The 20,043-nt window shown below is 44.4% G+C and overlaps 1 protein-coding gene across 1 annotated transcript; it reads right to left on the minus strand.

Moving 5' to 3' along the window:
• Positions 1 to 3,153: 3,153 nt before the first annotated feature.
• On the minus strand, positions 3,154 to 19,747 carry podxl (podocalyxin-like). The gene is made up of 8 exons (XM_026146346.1): positions 19,169 to 19,747; positions 8,031 to 8,591; positions 7,097 to 7,368; positions 6,963 to 6,986; positions 6,178 to 6,319; positions 6,032 to 6,075; positions 5,820 to 5,948; positions 3,154 to 4,732 (listed from the first exon to the last, which is right to left on the minus strand). The coding sequence occupies exons 1-8, from the start codon at positions 19,209 to 19,211 to the stop codon at positions 4,538 to 4,540; spliced, it is 1,410 nt and encodes a 469-aa protein (XP_026002131.1). The 5' UTR covers positions 19,212 to 19,747; the 3' UTR covers positions 3,154 to 4,537.
• Between the last annotated feature and the right edge of the window lie 296 nt (positions 19,748 to 20,043).

A 20,043-nucleotide genomic window follows, 5' to 3' on the forward strand; every position in this document is an offset into this window, starting at 1 on the left:
GATCTTTGCAGAGCAGCTAAAGGTGTTTTCAGTTTGGCAGCATGTTCCTTCAATGGGAGGATGAAGTGCATGAAGCTCTGGTCTGATTATCAGTCAGTCACATATACGATCATGGAACTTCCAGCTTATAATCTGTGTTGAATATTAAAGTCTGGGTTATCAACTTTTCTGTACTGATAATAATTAGTGCTGTGAGCGTTAATCTCATTAAAATGACGTTAACGTCATACCTGAATTAACGCGGCAAATCTCCGAGTTAGCGTGGCTCGCCCGTGCGTGGGGCTGGACAGCACTAACCCGTTGGTGGCGTGCAGCCCAACGAGCGAGCCGCGTTAACTCGCTAACGGAGATTTGCCGCTTCAAAGCGGTTATGGCGTTAACGTGATTTCAACTGGATCAACGCTCACAGCACTAATAATAACTCAACTGGGCTACAGTTATGATCTTCATGACTAATCTCATCGTGTAACCAACGAGCTGCTGGCTCGGCCCAAGAAAATGGAGAGCAGCTTAAAAAAAGAAGCACAAACCGGTATCGCTAATTAATCTTCTGTTGACTGAGTTCCTGTGGTTGACCTGGATGTGCTGCAGTTACAGCTAGAAACGATCCCACCCTGTTCTTTAGGTTCAGCAGAGTCTGTGACATAAAAGCATGCTGATTGGTCAGGTGGCAAAATAATGTGCTGGGGTCACCTTTCCCACCTTTGTTGTCGTGAACACACACAACCTTCCTTCACCGGCTGCTGTACCTCCTGATCACACAAACAAAGAAGGAGATCCTGAAGCTTCTCATTGTGCGATTAGCCTCGCTGAGGACTCCTTGGTCCACGAACAGGCGCATCTTCAGATCATGGAGACATTTGCAGTTTGTAAAATTTGATCCTCAGCTGCTTCGGCTTATTTTTATTATACGCCTGAGACTTTCTTACCAACCATGTGTAACACACAGACCTGATTGTAACCTCACATACGGAAGGAAAACATTGAGCTGGGAAGTTTGGATAAAATGCTTTTGGAGGATGTCGAAGGTCCGAGTAGCTGGATATGTGTAGCAGTGTTGAAATGGACTGAAGCTGTGGCAGCTGCAGTTTCTCTGTCACCTCTGAGGGATCCGTGTTTCATGCAGGTGCTTACTCCCCATTCGCTTCCTGTTTGCCGTCTTCCCTGACTGAGTCAGACTCTCACTAATTGCATTTCACAGGAAACCTTTTCGCTTATATTTCTTCCAGTGCTTTGTTTCTGATAGCTGTGATGCAGTAGAACACTACAGACGCAGTCACACAGCTGCTGGGACTCTTGAGCACCGTCCGTCGAGCGTATGCTGTACTTGAACAGACTTCTTCCTGGGAGATTCAAAGAACGTTCGGCACAGTTTAACGAAAGAGTGGATTCTTTTACAGTCGTGTAACGCAGGCCAAATTTACGTTTCACACTCTTTCCCTCATAGTTTGAATCAAAGATGCCAACTGATTCAATCTCATTCATTGGACACATGAATTATAGATAATGCTCTTATTTTGAAATTAAAGAACCTTAAGAACGTTTCTGTTTGTTTTTATTTTTTTAATAAACTTCCATAATTGAGTTTCCTGAGCTGTGGGGCTTAGTGTTGGAGAGCTGTTAGTCCGCTGATGCATCACAAATCCACGGCAGTGTTCTTGCTTCCTTTGTGCTTCAAACGTACAAAGACCTGGATTTGTCATCGCCTGCTCGATTCTTTTGTAGCTCCAAAATGTGTTTTAAAATATGAACAAATCAAATTCATTCGTAAAATGAGAGCAGTGAGTGAAATTCTAGCACACTCGACCTCCAAACAGCGTGATGATAACGTGAGCTGCGTGTAACTGCTTCCATTGACTTCCTGCTGCTATGACGATGTTACTATCTTTGCCTCAGAGGATACCACACTATATCTGTGCACTACATTTGACATGTGTTGATAGAGTGATACACTCTAACAGGAAGCTTCACTTGCAACACTGTTACCAGCTTTGTAACTGTTAACATAGTCAGCATAGTTTTCTGGTTGCCTGGCAACCATAATGGTAGGACACTTCAACAAGGCGCAGTAAATGAATAATCTTAATCTGAGCACATAGCAAGTGTTTGTCCATAGGAGCGTAGCCACTGCACCACCACACAGAGATGAGTTTGGAAATGTTTGGGTGGTGTCAGGACAGCTAAGCCCCTAACTCAGCCTCACCAGTCTACACCTGGGACGAGCTATGCTGTCATGGAGGAGGAAGTGTCCATAAAGGCCAGAGGTTTTCAATGCTGTAGAGATGAACGATGGCGAGTGTGTGGAGACGGCCTCCAAACGACTACATTTTATTGGCAGTTCTTCATTGACTTGGTGCTTCAGGCTGAAAGTTGATGTTTGGTTTTACAGATTAAACAAAAGAGACAAAGATTTCGTCTTTGAGCGTTTGGACAGACCAGCCGAGCTGCTTCCCTCCACACTTTGTGTCAGCTGTTCTTTAACGATGTGTGGTTTGTAACAAATGGCCTACTGTGTGTGTGGTCACGTTAATGACCTCACAGAGGTGATCCTTTCAGTTTCTGACATCAACACACCACCTACAGGTCTCAATGTGGAATTTGTATCCAGTTATTTCAGCCAAGACTCCTCACTGTTCACCCTTTATTCCTTCTATGGAGCCTTCCCAGGATGGAGATGCTCTGTTCTATGTTCATGTGTGACTAATCTCAGACAGGTAGCAGGGATCAGCAGAAGTGGCCTAAATTTACTGAGGAAGTGTAACAGTTTACACTAATAAATGTTCTTTTTGTCTGCTAATCTGTTTCGGACGAGGAGAAATGTGAAGAAGTAAGAAAATGATGACATTTTGATAACATGCAGGGCTCACCACACTGGCTGTAGCGTTAGTTTTGTGTTCAAGACTAATTCAAAGCACCTTTGTAAGAACACACAATGCCAAATACGACTTTTCTTTGTCTTTCTTTGGGTGGGACTCAGGAGTTTTAAAGCTGGTACTCTATGATCAGTGAGCACTACTCTGGATTACAGTGAATGTGTAGAAAGCCTTGCAGTATTGCATTGTATGTACTGTATATAATGAATAAAGATTGTATTTTGTTCAAGTTTTCCTAACTGCCATCTTTGTGTGGTTCATTTTAAAGGAAAGTCTCCAAAGTGGGAAAAAGATTTATTTTCAAACCTGAACAGGTACAACAGAATAACAGTCGAGACCATCCGTGCTTTACAGCTTCCAGTGTGTCAGACCCCTGCTGTTTGCCTTCTGCAGCAAACAAACCATAAATACATAAAATCCTGGTACAGTAACGTACGTGAGAAACTATACACAACTATGATAACAGTGGCAGACGCAAACACTCACAGCAGTCAAGCAAACATACTGGCTGGACTGGAGAGCCCAGTGTGATTGAGTCACTTGCACATAATATAGGTTGAAGTGAAAGTAAATGTATATTAATTGAAATTATTGGACTGATGAGAATTTCAAAATAAAAGTGTTAAGCTGGGGTTCTGCTGTGAGGGTTTAGCCCGACTCCGTCCAGCCTCACCAACAAAGAGCGTGCAGCTATTTACAGCGTGGCTCAGCTGACTGAGAATGGGCGCACGTCTGCTTACTAATAATGCAACTAACAAAGTAGTTAAAAAGTAGTTTGGCATGATTATAGCTTGTGTTTATTGTACAACAGCCACAATTGACATGGTAGAGTCCAACATGAGCAGGTCACCATGAAATTAGATTTCAGGGTAACAACTTAAAACACACTAACATAAAAAGATGTGGGCTTTGCCTTGTTGGCCCTAGAAACAACTTCATGGCTCTCCTATGCAAACCCGAATACAGGATTTCAGATGAACAGAAATGACGCCTGTTTGCATCAGAATGACTTTAAAGGACAAGAATTTGTCATCTCTGGCTTTCCATACACAACAGAGTCAATATGAGGCACTTTGGATTCAAACCGGTCCTTTGTCCGCCCAGTGTAAGCAGCATCTCTGTGGCCGTGTCCTTCCTTCTGTAGGGTTAGTGCACAGCCTCTATCTTTAAATCACTGGGGGCTTTAAAGTGCCCCCTGATCACATTTCTATGTTAGTAACTCTAGAGTGGTCAACGCAGATGACCTCTGTTCCTCAAGAGCGAATGCAAAGTGATTGGTTTGTAATATTGCTGCTCCTTCGTCAGATGCAAGAAAACACTCAAAAACAGGTCACAGTGTGCAACCTCTTTGTTAGTACAATAGCGAACAGGCACAGAAATATGTGTAAAAACCAATATGAAAAGGTTGTGCTCCACAGGAAGTCACGCGCATGGAAAAGTGCAGCATAAACACAACAGTGATTGATTTGGTGCATTTTTCAAACATGTTTCATGAAGTTTGCTACATCGAACCGAGCAGCTTCTACACGCCACGCCGTCACCTGCTCTGGAGGAAGTGTTGCCTGGCTACAAGGGCATGAGAGACAAGAGTTTAAGATGCGTGGGTATAGCTCGATTTGTTGTGGCGTTGCGCGCCCTGTGACCCGCCCCTCTCCCACCCGTCCTTACAGGTGGGTGTCCTCCTCTTCGGGGTGGTCCTCTTTCGACAGGTGGTCCAAAGGTACCATCCAGCTGTCGTTGAACTCTCCGTTCAGCACCATCTTCTTCTCCAGCATCTCGGGCTGCACTTCCATCACTTCCAGCGTGGGGTTGTCATGGTAACCGTTTTCCACAGTGTGCAGCTCTTCTGTTAGGTGTTGCTGTGGAGATTGAGAGGGCAAAGTAAAAACATGCCCACTGTTACTTCCTGTTACACAGACACAGTCTTAAAAAAATTCATAAATCTGAGTGGAATCTAACTGCTCTCACACGACTGTTGTTTAACTTCTAAACATACTCCAAAGTCCACAAATCCAACAACTATCCGTGGATGAATCAGGGATTCAGGCTACCACAGCTTTAAATGAAAGCACTGCACGATACGACACTTTCCTTTTGGAAAAGTATTTCGGCACAGAAGGAATTTTGGCTAGAAGAAGAGGCCAGAATCAAAACAGATAAAAAGGAGGCCTTTGCTCCTGCCCAGTCATCGTCCCCACACGGTCATATGTCCTAGAACGTTTGCTAAAAGTTTTCTCCACAGAATATTCAGAAAACCAATTAAACACCGAGTTTTGATCCTGACACAGTTCTGAAAGTGTCAGGCACCCCCGTAGGTCACCGCTGCTGGAGCTCCTGTCAGGTATTTGGTAGTTCAGTGGCTAAAAGTAAAATTGGTTTCTGCTGAAACGATAGTCCCACCACATCGATGCAAAATTTTAAAAAAGGAAAAAAAAACCAAAAAAGATTTGAGAGGGGTGAAAAATCAGGGGAAACAAAAAGCCCAGAATTCTAACCTCTCTGCTCTTTAGCTCCAACATGTGTTAAAAAGTACTAAATAAGCTGAAAAGGATGGGAATCAAATCCCAATTAGTGGCATTAAAGCATGAACCAAACCTGCAGGGACACAGAATAAAAAGTTAAACATGAATCGATGTGTCATCGTTTGTCTATCACCGGTTAGCTTAGAAGATATAACGAATAATACCATGTCTGGAACAACCCAGGCCAACACTCATCAAAGATTTTATAAGCACCTAATAAGCACATATGATTGGCTGATGTAGCCTTGAAATGTGAAGCATCTGGAACATCTCTTTTCCTGTTTCATCATCTCTATTCCTCTTTGAAAGAGGTCAGATTATAAATGAAGAAGCAAAGCGAGCAGCTAATACGTTCACTAGTTCTGGAAACTCAGACTATAATGGAAGCATACTGGGGATAGTGGGATTGGATGTCTCTTCTTACCTGGTTCTCATTGTAAGGCTTACGGTGGTGGGAGGCGCAGGCACCGAGGATGACGATCATGATAAGAAGGGCTCCGCAGGAGGCCAGGATAGCAATCAGGGTTTTGTTATCGGTCTTTATCTGTTCTTTCTAGGAGAGGAACAAACAGAGGAATAAGTAGTTGCTGTAGAGGCCGAGGGTCCCGAGGCTGATCTAAAGAGCCGAATCCTCACCTGGGCGAGCTCGTCATAATACTGCTGCGCAAGGCTTTCGTTCACTGAAAGATCAGGATCACATTGATTGATTTCCAGAGAAAAATAATCTGAATTATAAACTCAGTGAATGTCCCCTTTCTGAACGGACTAGGATATTCTTTTACCTTTGCCATTTATCTCCACAGATTCGATTTTCACTGATCCGTTTTGGACGAGCCAGTTCACGGTGCAGGATCCGTTGTCCATGCTCTCCATCAGCCTCTTGCACACTTTTCTGAAATTTTTCTCGCCATCTTTTTCTTTGGTCTGCGTAAAAATGACACGTCTGTAAATGCTGTTAAACAAAAACATTGATGCACGCAGCACAAGTCCTTTTTTGTTTCATGAACCAGAAAGCGCTCTTCTACGCTGCCGTGCTGCCAGTGGGAGGACAGGAAGGTCAGAGGCCACAGCCAAGGCCGTATTTTCCTGTGTTGTGATGTGTTGCTTATTTCTGGTGTACTATTAAAGGGCACAACTGAGGGACTCAGAGGGTCAAAGCTGCTTCAAAAAGAGTTGTGGGAACAAAGGAAACTAGAGAAAGGCAGGAAGGGTTCCCACTAAGACACTTTTTCCACCCAGTGACTGAAATGGTTGTTTTGTTTTAATAGCAGGCTTCACTGCTCCACTCAGACAAAGCTCGCACGCCTAACAGATCCACCCAGCGCCTGTCTGAACACAAATGGTCATCAGCTGTTGAATCTTGTAAAGTTTCGAGGCTCAAAGGTAAAAAGTTTCAGTAACACCTAGAACAGTACGAGTGTAAGCACAGGAAATGCAGCATGTGACTGTGCATCCACAGATCCCTCAGTGATTCATGATTTTACTAATAAACTCTGCCCTGCATAGATACAGGTAACGGCATTCAGTCTGCAGGCTTCAAATAGATCAGAGCAAAACAAAATCTTACCTCCTCGTTGCCTTTGTGGAAATACTGCAGAGAAAAACAACAAGCATCTCATTCAAAGGCACCGACACTTCTATTAGATGCAAGTAATAATGATAACAACATAGAAGCTGTATGTGCGCCACTTCAGTGCTTACAACAAACTTCTGGGTGGATGTTGGAGTCTTGATAGTGGCCGTGGTGGCTTGCATGGCTGAATCTGTAGTTGCTGTATTAACTCCTTTTTTCACACTGAAGGAGGTGCTGGAGGAGGTGATGGAGGAGGTGATGGAGGAGGTGCTGGAGGAGGTGCTGGAGGAGGTGATGGAGGAGGTGATGGAGGAGGTGCTGGAGTCCCCTGGGTTTGTAAGCTGAGTGTTCGCTCTGGCCTCTCCAGGTACTATTGTAGATTCAGGGATTTCGGTGGAAACTTGGACCAGAAATAACAACAAGAACAACAAGAATAAGGAAGCGTCGTCGTAGTGATGCAGATCCCTCTGAGCCAGCCAATCAGTGACAGCCACGTCACATTTTAAGGTTTGGAGGAAGTATTAAAAGAACAAAATACACCACAGTCAACACCACCTCCTTTAACTTTCCAGCTACTTGAAGAACTGAGCAGATGGACCAACGCTTGTACAATACCAAGTTTAACAGGGTCAGGACTGTGTGTGTGGTCTCCGTCACATGAGGCAACAAATACTTAAAGTAGGAACACTCGAATAATAATCAAAAATGCATACCATGAAAGACAGAAATACTGCTTTCCCCAAAATTACTAAGGAATTATGAAGTACTTAAAAGTACGTAAAGTGCAAACTGCGTCTTCTTCCCTGTAAAATACACGACGTTAAAATCATTCACATGGTACCTAAACCTGCGCACGCCGTGCTTCCACCTGGAAACGAGACCTTTTACCCTTTTTCACAGCTGTTCACATCCAAGTTTTCATGTCATTGGAGCGCAGTTTGAACGCCACGCTCTCACAGTCTTATTTATACTAGTTCGGTCAGGTTTAAGTATTTGTTGTGGTGTCTTCTCACTTTAAATATTTCATTTTCAGATTCACATCCAGGGGACAAAAGTCCTTACCTGTGGGAAGCGTCTGTGCCGCGGCTACAGTGGTCAAAGCTGGAGCGCTGGATGTTGGTACTGTGGGGCTGTTTGTGCTCTTGCGTTGATCCTCGTTTGCTGATGACACATATGGTGCAGTGATTTTACTGGACAGAGAATATGTTGATGCCGTTACTGTGGAAGGCTTAGTGCTCAGCACTGATTGGGTGCTGGGGCTAGTGACTGTTTCTGATGGGGCTGGCGTGGGTGTAGCAGCCAAGGTCAAAGTGGTGATCGCAGTCGTAGCCTCTTTGGTGGGAGAAGTGAGAGCTGCTGTGGGGCTTGTTCCTGTTGTTTCTGCTTTGAGAGTTGCTGTGCTCTGAGTTGGGATAGTCTGTGTTGTCTGCACTGCTGTGCTCTGTTTGTCGGTGTTATTCTGACTGGTAGTGACTCCCGCTGTTGCTGTTGCTGCTGACACAGTTGTGGCTGTAGTCTTTGTAGGTTCATCCCCATCTGTGGCAGCAACACTTGTGACATCAGCAGGTGTCCCAGTGGCTGTCTCTGCAGTAGTATCTGCATAGACGCTGTGACACAGAAAGCCTGAGGAGGAAAAGACACGAGCGGTTACCTTCACAGCACAGCTGCATGAGGCTCTGCATCAAACCCATCAAAGACAGCATCTTATAGACCTGCATTTGTAATAGTCACTTGGGGGCAGTACAGTCATATTAGTGCATACAGTAGAGAACTGCAGCCTAATATATTGGAGTATCCAGAAAATGCAGATCAAATAAGCACTCACTGTTTACCTGTATGTCTATTTTAGTCTCCGCCTACTCTGAAGACAAATGTTTGGACCACTTCCTGAGCTCGCGGTCTGCCTGCTCTTTGCTACTGACCACGTGGTCTGCTTGTAATTTAATGAACATTATCTGCTGCTGCTGGCAACAAACGAGAAACTGTAAAGCAAAAGGAAAGTACGCATCATGAAAAAGCTCGAATCGAACATTTCTTTCTCTGTGCTGTTGTTGTTCACAGTGAGTGGAGCCGCTCTCCTCAGCTCGAAGCAGCTACTCCTGGATTTCCTGCTGTGCTGACAACTGTAAGCTATCTTTTTCTCTTGGCCTATTTATAGGGACGAGGACAGGATGCTGTGCACAATAAACTTGGAGGCACCACACCCTTGACCACAGCCTGTTTGGAGTGCCCTCTGCGAACGCTCCTCAGCACCAAGAAAACAATGGCCTTATACACCCTCGTATGACCTCATGGCAGCTTCGCTCCATTATCAGTCGCTGGAGTTTCACCATAGATCTCTGCTGATACATGCAAACACACACACATGCTAAATGAGAGACAATGACCAAACTGTCCTGAGTAGATAAGACGTGAAACGAGGGGCTAACTTGTAGTTTAGTTTGCACATCGTGTTCATTATTTAATGTTTGAGCAGAAAGGTTGTGGCGTTTGTACGCTCACATCCAGCTTTCAGTCAGCTGACTCCTCTTTAGCATCGTCACTGTATAGAAAGTGAGCAATACATTTCTTTCATATTGCAATATTGCATCTGTGCTTCAAGCTTCTTATGGCCTACAATTCAGCTTCAATGTCAGTTTAGTAAAAACAACCAGGTGCTTTGTATCGTAAGATAAAGACAATCCTGAAAACCCATCAATCAGATGACTCCAGTGAGCCGGGCGACGGTGGGAAGGATAAACTCCCTTTCAACAGGAAGAAAGCAGAACCAGGCTCAACTTGTGGGTTAGAGGAGGGACAGGACAAAGGACGGACTCTGGAAAAGAGCCAGAGATGAATAATACCTAATGATTGAATCCAAACTGGTGCATAAACAGACAAACCAGTAAAGTGCCGTTACATACAGTGCACGGCCCGTTTCCCAGACAAACGCATCATCACGTTAATGATCAGTTTGTTTGGTTCATTCTGAAATATTGCTCAACATATAATTTTGTGTTATAACATCAAGCAGATGTGAGCGGTCAGTTTACCCCGTGAATCTGCTGCATCCTCTCGGGCAGACGGAGGCTGGCAGAGCCGAGCCTGGCCTGTCTCCTGTCAGCCCGCTGCCTTAACACTGCTACTCAGAGACTAAGAGTGTCAGCGTTATCTGCAGCTAAGTCTCCTGACAGCAGATAACCTGCTTTTTCTTCACTGCATTTCAGAGTTTAGAGGCTCTCCTAATAGATGCTCGTATGTTTTCTTACTTTGTGTGGCAGAAATTGATCCACAAATACAAAAATATCAATCAGCTGAACCACTGCTACACGAGTGCAGTCAGAGGTGAGGCCTGTCTGCACTGTTCGCGTCTTCATAATCCACGCGCCCCCTCCCCCAGATGTGCTGTCTTGTTGGTCTTGACCCCGGTGACCCTGTCACTGATGTATCTGCTTCTTAACATGTGACGGCAGCAGCTAGTCCTGCTGTTATCTGCACCAAGCCTCTGTTTACCTCAGCCACACATTCCTCACCACACACACTACCTGTTAATCACATTTAAACATCCACACAAAGAGCTCACACCACGAATCCCAAACGCTCGCTCACTATGTGAAACGATCTGCTCATTTTATTCATCATATTTTATTAAATATAGTACATAAACAGGTATTTAAAGTGGGACATTTTCTGTCCTTTCATGATAAATACTAACTCATTTTGAATTTGATGGCAGCCACACGCCTCTAAAAAGTTGAGACGGAGCAACAAGATGAGAGAAAGTATGTAGAGCTTGAAAAAGAAGCAGGATGACCTGATTGGGTTTCCTGGCATCGTGGAGAGGGAGACGGAAAGATGCTCACTCAACCTAAACTAAACTGCATCTACAAATTGTGGAACTATGTAAAACTGTGAATATCTCGTCATCTACAGCACATGATGTCATCTAAAGATTCACGAGACAAGGCCACAGATGATTGTGGGACAGCAGTGATCTCCAGGAGACATAAAAACACGACTGTCATGGAAATCGTTGCACAGTTTGACAGACCAGCCACAAAAGAAGCCATGTGCTAATATTGATAAGAAAGGCCACCGTCTGTTGTGGAGCAAAGCTTGTTTAAAATGGACTGAAAGCTATTCTGTCGTGAAGCCTGACGTTTCTTTTTGAGAGAACATAGACGGCCCATCCTCAGGACTGTAGACTTTACAGCGCATACAGTGAAGCTGTAAATACATTGTTTGTATTATATAAATAAAATGTTACAAGCTGTCACAATCTTTCATTTGAACAGCTCTCAGTAACAGACGTCCTTTCCTGTGCTTGGACACTTGTCGAGCTCTGAATTTTAAAATATCACCTCGATCTGTTGCTGTTTCCTCTGAACATCTTCCGTCGTCTGAAGCTGTCTGACCTTTCTGATCTGAATTTTGCCATGACTTCCATCAGCCAGCTGACTCTATGCTTCAGTGATCTGTCAGACATCACTGGGCGTCAGACAGCAGCCTGTGTGGGAAATGACCTGCTGTCCTTTCCCTGGCTCTTCTTTCTGGCTCCCTTCAGTGAGGCAAAACAGCTCAGTGATTTGGGACTTTGTGAATTGGATCAACATCAGTATATAAATAAATTTGGGTTACAGGAAACCCTGGTACCTGAACCGACACACCAGTGCTACTGCAAAGGAAGAGCGCGATCAGGGCGGCTGCAGACGTGTTTCTGTCTGCTGAGCGTGTGTTGGTTTTTAAAGCCAATATTCATTTAGCATCAGTTTAGGAAACACCAGAACATCTGTACTCGGATACAAACATGTAATGGTCGCATGCAGTGGGGTGAAAAGCTCCTTCTTCCTCAGTCTGTTCCAGGAAATGGGAAGTCTGAAGCAGATTATTCCCCGAGGTGTTGCCTGAGAACCGGCTAGTTTGGGATGTTACCGACACCTTGCTAGGTTAAAGCAATAAAGCTCCTCCAACCGTCAGCAGGTCATCTGTGCTGCTTTGGGCTCAAAGCGTCGTTTTTACCACAATAATATTTTATTTAGTAATTAATGTGAAATTTGGGTGTAGCATCATGACTGACAGCTGCAGAGAAACCTCCGCCCGTCTTTACTTCTGTTTAAATAAAACTTCAAACTGACAACATGAGAAAAAACCAACAGCCGAGTCATCATCTTGGTTTTTCTGTCATTTTGATTTGTAAAGTGAGGAAAGGAAACGACTTGGCTGACCGCTTACAGCAGCGGTCGTTCGCTGCGGCGTTTGCTACTCATGGTGTTTTAATTTGAGAACATTATCCGAGCACATGACTGAAACACCGCCTGTGCTTCATCTCGCTCCACTCACTCCTGGCTGAGAGAACATTTAATTGTTAAATAACTATTTATTAAATAAGTAGTATTAGCTAACATTAGAGGGTGGTGGAGGATCTTTTAGAGCCATTCTTTTAGAAATGGAGCAGTGAAACAGTATGAAAGCGCCTCACCACACAGGAAATGGCTTTATTGGCAAATTGTAGATAAAACATTAACGGTCAAAGCAGTCTTACATGGATCAGTATTACTGCTCTAGACTTTTAACCCTAAATTCTATTTATTGTCTTTAATCTCCAGTAGTGTATAATATTCTATGTGATCATGTTTGTTGGCTGTCTTGTAAGGACCACAGTCTACACGCTGTTTTTAAAAGGTGGATTCAGAGTATTAGAGCCTGATCTTAAGGATTAAAAATAAAGAGAAAGATTAAGGTGTTGTAACAAAACAGGGCAGCAAACTTTGTGCCTTTATTTAACCAAGTGATTTATCAGAGAAATCAGTTCCATCAATTTGCTTGTTTTACTGACCCAAACATTCGCTGATGTCATCGAGACAGTTTTTAATAAACTGCACTCTAACTTGTCTCCGAGGTTCCAGACATAAATCTCGATGTTTCCACAGATGCACACGTGGTAACCGAGCAGAGCCGTGACAGCAGAGCCACCATCGGCTCGTCCACCATGACGGCCTCCCATCATTCTCCTGTTAAAGATCAGCGGTTTGGCCTCTGGCCTCGACAAACAACCAGCAGTGATATAAAGGATGATGCAAAAAGAAGGTTCATGACGAAAGCTGTTGGAGATGAAACTGGGGGTTTAAACTCGTCTGGGGGTGGTTGTCTCCGTGTTAGCCTGGCACCGTGGCCAGCGCGTCTCCGCCTCTCACCCTACGGCAGCTGGGATTGGCTCCAGCCCTCCCCTGTCATCCCACATTTGATAAGCTGAAGAAAATGGATGGATGGTCCAGAATGTGTGTTTATTGTACTAATGATAGGAATTACATTTTTCTATTCTTAAAGTAACCAAAAGCTTCATTCGAAGTTATTATGGACTGTATCAGGTGTTCATTTTTCACTGAATGTGCTGTCGTCTTTGGCACAGCTCCCATGATTTATGAAAACGTGTCTCCTGAGCAGCTGTTCACGTTTGTATTCCTGAAAACATTTCTCCTCAGAAAACACTGATTTCACTTTGTATTTATTTGTATAGCACCAAATGAAAACAACAGTCGCTTCAGGGCGCTTTACGTTGTAGGGCACAGACAATAATACAGAAAAACACTCAAGCCAGCACTTGGCGACAGTGGGAAGGACAAACTCCCTTCAAATACATAGAAACCTCTGGCAGAAGCAGGCTCGGGGAGGGCAACCAGCTGTGAGGGAGGAAGGCGGGACAAAAGCCACACAGTGGAAGAGAGCCAGAACTCAGTACACGTTGATCTGTGGGCTTAGAGAAACCAGCAGGCTGGCCTTTTGTGTGAGCGTCAGCTATCGCTCCATCATGCCAAGCAGTCTGACTGTAAGCTCAGCCTGATGTGAACACGCCAAACTGAGCCAAGGGAATAAATGAATGTGGCTGTCACTCCAAAGCGCTGGTAAGGCAGTGCTACCCCATTAGCTTGTTGACAGTCCACACAAAGGCCCCTCGTTCGGTCGCGCACGGATGAGCCACCTCCTCGCTGCAGACCGCTGCAGCTAGGCCCCCATCTGTGTCCTATTGAGAGAGGTATTTCAGCTCTCTGTGGGTCTGGGGTGGGCTGCTGGTGGTGCGTGGGTAAGGAAGCAAAGGGAGTCCCTCTGCTTTACTGAAAGGAGGCGAGAAGCTGTGAATCTAAAAGCACTCGGTGAGAATAAAAGACAGAGACGAGCCAAAGGGAGGAGGGAGGGAAACGGTGAGAAAGAGGAATAAGATGAAGAGCAGTAATTCCACCAGCCACATGGTAACGACTGACCACACACACATTATCCACAAACAACACAAACAACACACTCCCTATCCTTGGAAGCAGACTGGTATGTGTGTTTATACAAGTCGGTGCTCTCATTGCAAAAGTTGAGTGTTAGACATGCGTCAGCTCGCTCCTCCTGTCACATGCGAGTACACTCAGTTTCTTCTGTCCTGTAACCATGTCTGAAGCCTAACCTCCTCTGAGGTCAGAACATACGTGACTGAAGGATGCATACATGTTTATTTATCCTCAGACCAGTTTGGAGCCAAACCTTTAGTCCAGGTGTGACAGTTATAATGTCATCAATGACACCGACCTGTACTGATGACCCAAAATATCCCTTTTTGCTGTTGTACTAATTAAAAAAAACCCCATTATCAATACACTTGGTGTTGGAAAATAATGCACATTATTATTATTTCTTTCTTTTTCATTTACTGTTAATGATTTAAACCAGGCAAGCAAATTAGGCTAAAACCAAACGTTTGATCTTGTTGAGCAGAAAGTGAGGGTGTTTCTTATTGAACGAACAAATATTTTATTAGGAGGGTAAATCACAAACAGTTTGATCCCAGCTAATGGAGCAACAGCAATTTTGTGTTTGCTCTGAAAGCTGAGACGTGAGGGGAGTGCTCGCAAACTGATGAGGCAGACGAGAATCGTGCTGAGACAGTAAGGAGTGAAAGACGAAGAACGAGGAGGAGGTAAGCTCACGTCCTTCATGGTACCAGCCACAGCGATGATTAATGGACACCTGGGTGCCAGCGTAGCATGGAGGGAAGGAGTGTGTTCTGGAGGTGAAGCTGAAGGCTGCAGCGATGGACAGCTATGAATGGCTTGGCTTTACGGAGAGTAAAAGTTCCTCCCTGATAAAACCTGCACGTGGCTGCCAGAAGTGTCTGGCCTTTAAAATCAGCTCGTCTGCAGAGTAAAGGTGCTTTCAGACGCTGCTTAGCTGTTTCTCAGCTATTGCGTTTGTGAGGTGTAAATGTTATGACATGTGGCATATGAAAGTTTATATCTACAAAAATCTCATTTTTTTCTGTCTTTACATATTTACCAGCAGCAGCCTTTTAGCTTCAGGCTTCGTGGGTTTTGCACCACAGGGCCGAGCACACAGGAGGACACTGGGATGACATCGCATCCATTTTTTGTGAGCAGGGACCAGCAAACACAGGCATGTACAATATATATTCATTTAAAACTAAATAATATGTCTGTCACTAATGAACAACTTCCGTATGACAATAATGAAAAAACCTGAGAGCTCACATGTTTCCACAGCACGGATCGCATGTTGGCAAAGCGCTCTTCTTGTAGTGCATGGACATCAGAGTTATTACTGCGTTTGAATGCAGCAACACGAGAGAGCCTAACTTAACTAGTTAGTCAGTTTAAATCAAACCAACAAATTGTCCGTATCTACTTAATTAGCATTCACTGGTTCCACTGGTTTGCAACTGGGTGCACAACATTGTGGAGCCCCACCCATGTATTTCCCTCCATAATCCAACCGAGGGGTGTGGATGGGCCGGACGCTATGACAGCAGCCTTAGGGCAGGAGGCGAGGTCCACTCAGGACAGGTCGCTGTCCCGGGGCTAACACAGAGAGACAGCACCCCACTCAGTGCGTGTCTTTGCACTGTGGGAGGAAGCCCGAGGACCTGAGAGAACCCACGCCACAGATACAAGGAGAACGTGCTTCACACAGAAAGACCAGATTCAAACCCAGGACCTTCTTCACTCCAGTTTCAGTTCATCTTTATGTTAACATTCATTTGAACTGAAACCACAATGACTTAAAAACAGTTCTGTAGAAAAAGGCCTGATTGCAACACGGTGCTCAAGGTCATTTCCTGTCACCACACCCTCCTTGGGAACTGGGATGTTGATAAGGTATTTCCCCCCTTCTATTGTTACTCGGTTTTCTCCCATCGACTGGCTGCTGCAGACTCAGACGAGTGTGCCAGGCAGGCAGCTTCTTCGCTGGTGTTTGACTGAACCTGGAACCCTGACTGTCTGTTCTCTTGTAGGAAGTGATAAAGGAAAAGCAGATGGTGTGAGAAGAAGTTAGGAAGTCCGGGAGCAAACTGATAAGAAATGATACCTTCTTCTTAAATTCCATCTTATTTATTGAGTAAGCACTGATATCTTCAAGTAATAAAATGTATTGTGCAAGTTATTTTTCAGGGGAGAAATCACACTGATGATGTAACGGTTTCAACATCTTCTCACGCATCAAACAGGATACAGTTGGTGTTAAAGGGTCAAAGACCATGGCAGCATTACTTTACAGGCAAAGCTGCGTTTGAACAAACCCGCTCGCTGTGAAGCTCGGTGGTGGAGAGCTGATGTTTGTTTTGCAGCCACAGGACCCGGGCACCCTGCAGACTCCACTATGTCTATTATCAGTCCCGTAGGACAGCGAACACTCGGCACAAACAGGACAATGATTCACCAGCATTAAATTCAAATCTGCAACTGACAAAGAAAAGAATCAAGGTGGTGCAACGCCCCAGTCAAAGTCCAGACCTCCACCTGCTGCAGCGGGACCCCAAGAGAGCTGTGCATTAATCACTACGCACAAAGCTCCACGAAATGAAGGAATATTGTAAAGAAAACCCTGATTACTTCAAGTTATCTCTGCTACAAGCTGCTGAATCTCAGGGTTTTTCCCAGTTCTTAGATTCCATTTAGTGACTCCTGTGAAAACGTTTCTTTTTCACATCACTGGGCCGAGTTTTCATTGTGGTTCATATTCTGGAGTTTAGTTTCACTTAGTGTTCAAAGAGTTTGTTTAGTTTTGATTCATTTCATTGTTAATTCAGGTCTTTTTAAATATAATATGCTTGGTGTTTGTCAGTGGCAAAGGTTTGTGTGCTGTAATACAGTCTGTGAATCCAGACCTGCACTTAAAGGCCAGTGATTCATATTCATGGAGACGCTCCCATCCTGCAACGTGTGGCCACAGCAGGCTGCTCTGCAAGCTTGAGTTTTACAGCGGACTGTGCAAACCACAGCACCACTGAAATCTCATATATGTATAAAAACAATAAGACATCAGGAGCGCTCACTTTAGAGTGATCTCATAGAGCAGAGACAAAAGCAGTAGGTCTTGCACATGTGTGGAGCATTTACTTACATGCACATAGTGTTAAACAAATAGACACAGGTGGCTGTTCACAAGCACAAAAACATGCCAGCGTTTATCTTTAGAAAAAAAGGTGCTGACAGCCTTCGGGTGGAATTTTGGGGCTGTGTCGCTTACTCTTTTTCACACGCTTACAAGAAATAAATGAATAAAAGCCTCCCGTCTGAAATCACCTACTGCAGTGGTGAGAAAGCAGCAGGTGCGTAATTAAAGAAAAACACTTTTGTGGTCTTTCAGCCCTGGAGGGGGGTCAGGGGTTGCACTTCATTATTCAGGCTCCTTCTGTCTCTCTGCAAAGCTCTGAGTGGACTTTGTGTGTTTTTGGAGGGAGGGCGAAGCAGTGGTGAGTCCTCGACTGTGGGGGGTGGAGGCAGATGTTTCAGGTCTGAGCCCGAGTGCGCCACTTGGTCTGTGTTTGTGACTGTTTTACTGCAAGTTTCAGACAAAAACGGTGGAAAAACGGAGCAAAGAAGAAAAGAGCTCTTATTATTAACGCTGAGACAGAATCTGAGTTTGAAATAAAAGCATCTATAAAAAAGGCTTAAAGTGTTCGTCAGTCCAAACTCACTCCTTCATCTGTCACTGTTCGGTTCATTGATCCTGAGCTCATGTACCATTTACACTTTTCTAGTTTCTACATTAGAGTGTTGCAGTGTTTGTGTGATGCAGCATTACTACCTAACCATAACCTGCATCCTACATATGAGCTACAGTTTGTTGTTCTACAACCACATAATATATCAGAGGGGATGAGAAGAAAGATTAGAAATGAACTGGCATTTATGTAGCTACAGTACGCACACACACACACGAACATGTTTTTTGGGATGAATTTACACGACGAGGGGAAAGAAACAACTCTGCAGTGCCAACATGAGTAAATAAAATGTTAGATTTTACAAGTGACAACGCTGTTTTCTATTTTAAAGGTTACACAAGACTTTTGTGAGGAGATGCTGCACACTTCCACCTACAGACGATTGCAGTCAGTAATTAAGACCTGACCTCAAATCCCCAGAAAACAGCCAGGTTTAACTTACAGAGTGGAAAGCTAATGAAACAGCCAGTATTCCTTTAGGTTTTAGTGTTTCTGCTTTGATGCTAATAAGTTTATTCCACTGATTTCACATCTTAAGCTCATAGTTGTAATGCACTGTGTACTTCGTGTGCTCCATCACTGTTAAGGCGTGATGTATGTAAAAGAGTCCAGCACGATATGCACATGCAGACGACTTTACAGTTGACTTCTGTGTTTGGTTATCATCTACAATTTATGTTTCCTATAACTTAAGCATGGCTTTGTTAATTTTACCAGACTGTTAGAAGTAAAAGGAGTTTTAAACGCTTTAAAAGCTCACTGGTTCATCACTGCACTTAACCTCCTAGGACCTGGCGTCCACATATGTACAAGGTCTGATATCCACTTGTGAGGACGTTATACTGCCCCTGTGCTATTGAAATTTCAAATGAATGTCCTACTACGCTGATATCAGGCCTTTGTAGAGCAAAATCAGGTAAAAAGATCATTCTTTGTTTTTACATTCGTCAGTTCCCAATCAGCCCAGGTAGCAAAGAGAAATTAAAAATGCATGCCGTTAAAGAGTTTGGGTCTTAGGAGGTTGAACAAACAGACAGCAAAAGTTTAAAAAACGTGTCACACAGACCACCGGGATCCAGCACCTGTTGCTGCAGCACTCTTTCACGCACAATGAAGAGATAAAGAGACATAAACGATAGAAAAGCCCGAATTCTGACAGAAAGGCTGAACAAACAAACCAGTGGAGCTGTCTGATGTGAACGCGTGGGCTACTCACCGAGTAAAACTGTCAGCCACTTGATCCGCAGAGTCGCTCTCATCCTGTCTCTGATGCTCTCTTCTCCCGGATGGATTTATCCTTCATGCAGCGCTGCGCTACAATCCCTCACTTTGTATCGGGAGATGTTGCGCTAATGGTAAAACTGAGTCCTGCAGCCGGCTGTCACGCCTTTCTTCTTGAATTTGTATCTCAGAACAAATGATCGCGCCCCACGTATTGTAATTTTCTTCTTCTTCTTTTAAACTGAAAGCCAAGAATGTCTTTGTGTGTGTGCACCGCGTCTTTCTCCCCTCTCTCTCCACAGAGTCGGGGATTTGGGGGAAGAGTGCTTCTGTGGTCTCCTTGGCTGCACCGTTGTTCCTCAGGCTCTCTCTCCCACTGCTGTATCGTCAGTTCTCACTCTTCTGCAAAGTGTTCAGCTGTTTGCAGACCAGAAGCACTGCCCTGCCTCCCTTATCATGAGAAAGCAGGGGCAGATCCAGTCCCACAACTCACCGCTTCTCCTGACACTTTGGATAACATAGGAAGCAGTGAGACAATGTGTTCCACTGACTTTGATTCATTAGTTAAAATGATCAAAATTGACTGGAGGACGCGGGGTGAAGTCACACATGCAGCCGGATCAAAGGAAATGCCTGCTTCACTGAGGGGACCCGGATTCTTGTGTGTGTGTGTGTGTGTGTGTGTGTGTGTGTGTGTGTGTGTGTGTGTGTGTGTGTGTGTGTGTGTGTGTGTGTATTGCCCAGCAGACAAGGTTTGGCCACCTCTTGGACTGAAAAATGAAACCTGTGTAAGTGCCACGAACTGGAGTGTCTACTGAGGCTCGCTGTAATAAAAGAGAGAGAGCAGTTTATCTGCTCAAAGTCTTTGTT

Source organism: Astatotilapia calliptera, chromosome 17 (assembly GCF_900246225.1).
Source record: "Astatotilapia calliptera chromosome 17, fAstCal1.2, whole genome shotgun sequence".
NCBI classification, from domain to species: Eukaryota; Metazoa; Chordata; class Actinopteri; order Cichliformes; family Cichlidae; genus Astatotilapia; species Astatotilapia calliptera.

Coding starts and splice junctions, on each gene's coding strand:
- podxl (XM_026146346.1), bottom strand. CDS start 19,211: ATGAGAGCGACTCTGCGGATCAAGTGGCTGACAGTTTTACTCG. Junction 8,592..19,168: donor GTGGCTGACAGTTTTACTCG/GTGAGTAGCCCA, acceptor TTTCCTCCTCAG/GCTTTCTGTGTCACAGCGTC. Junction 4,733..5,819: donor AGCCTTACAATGAGAACCAG/GTAAGAAGAGAC, acceptor CAATCTCCACAG/CAACACCTAACAGAAGAGCT.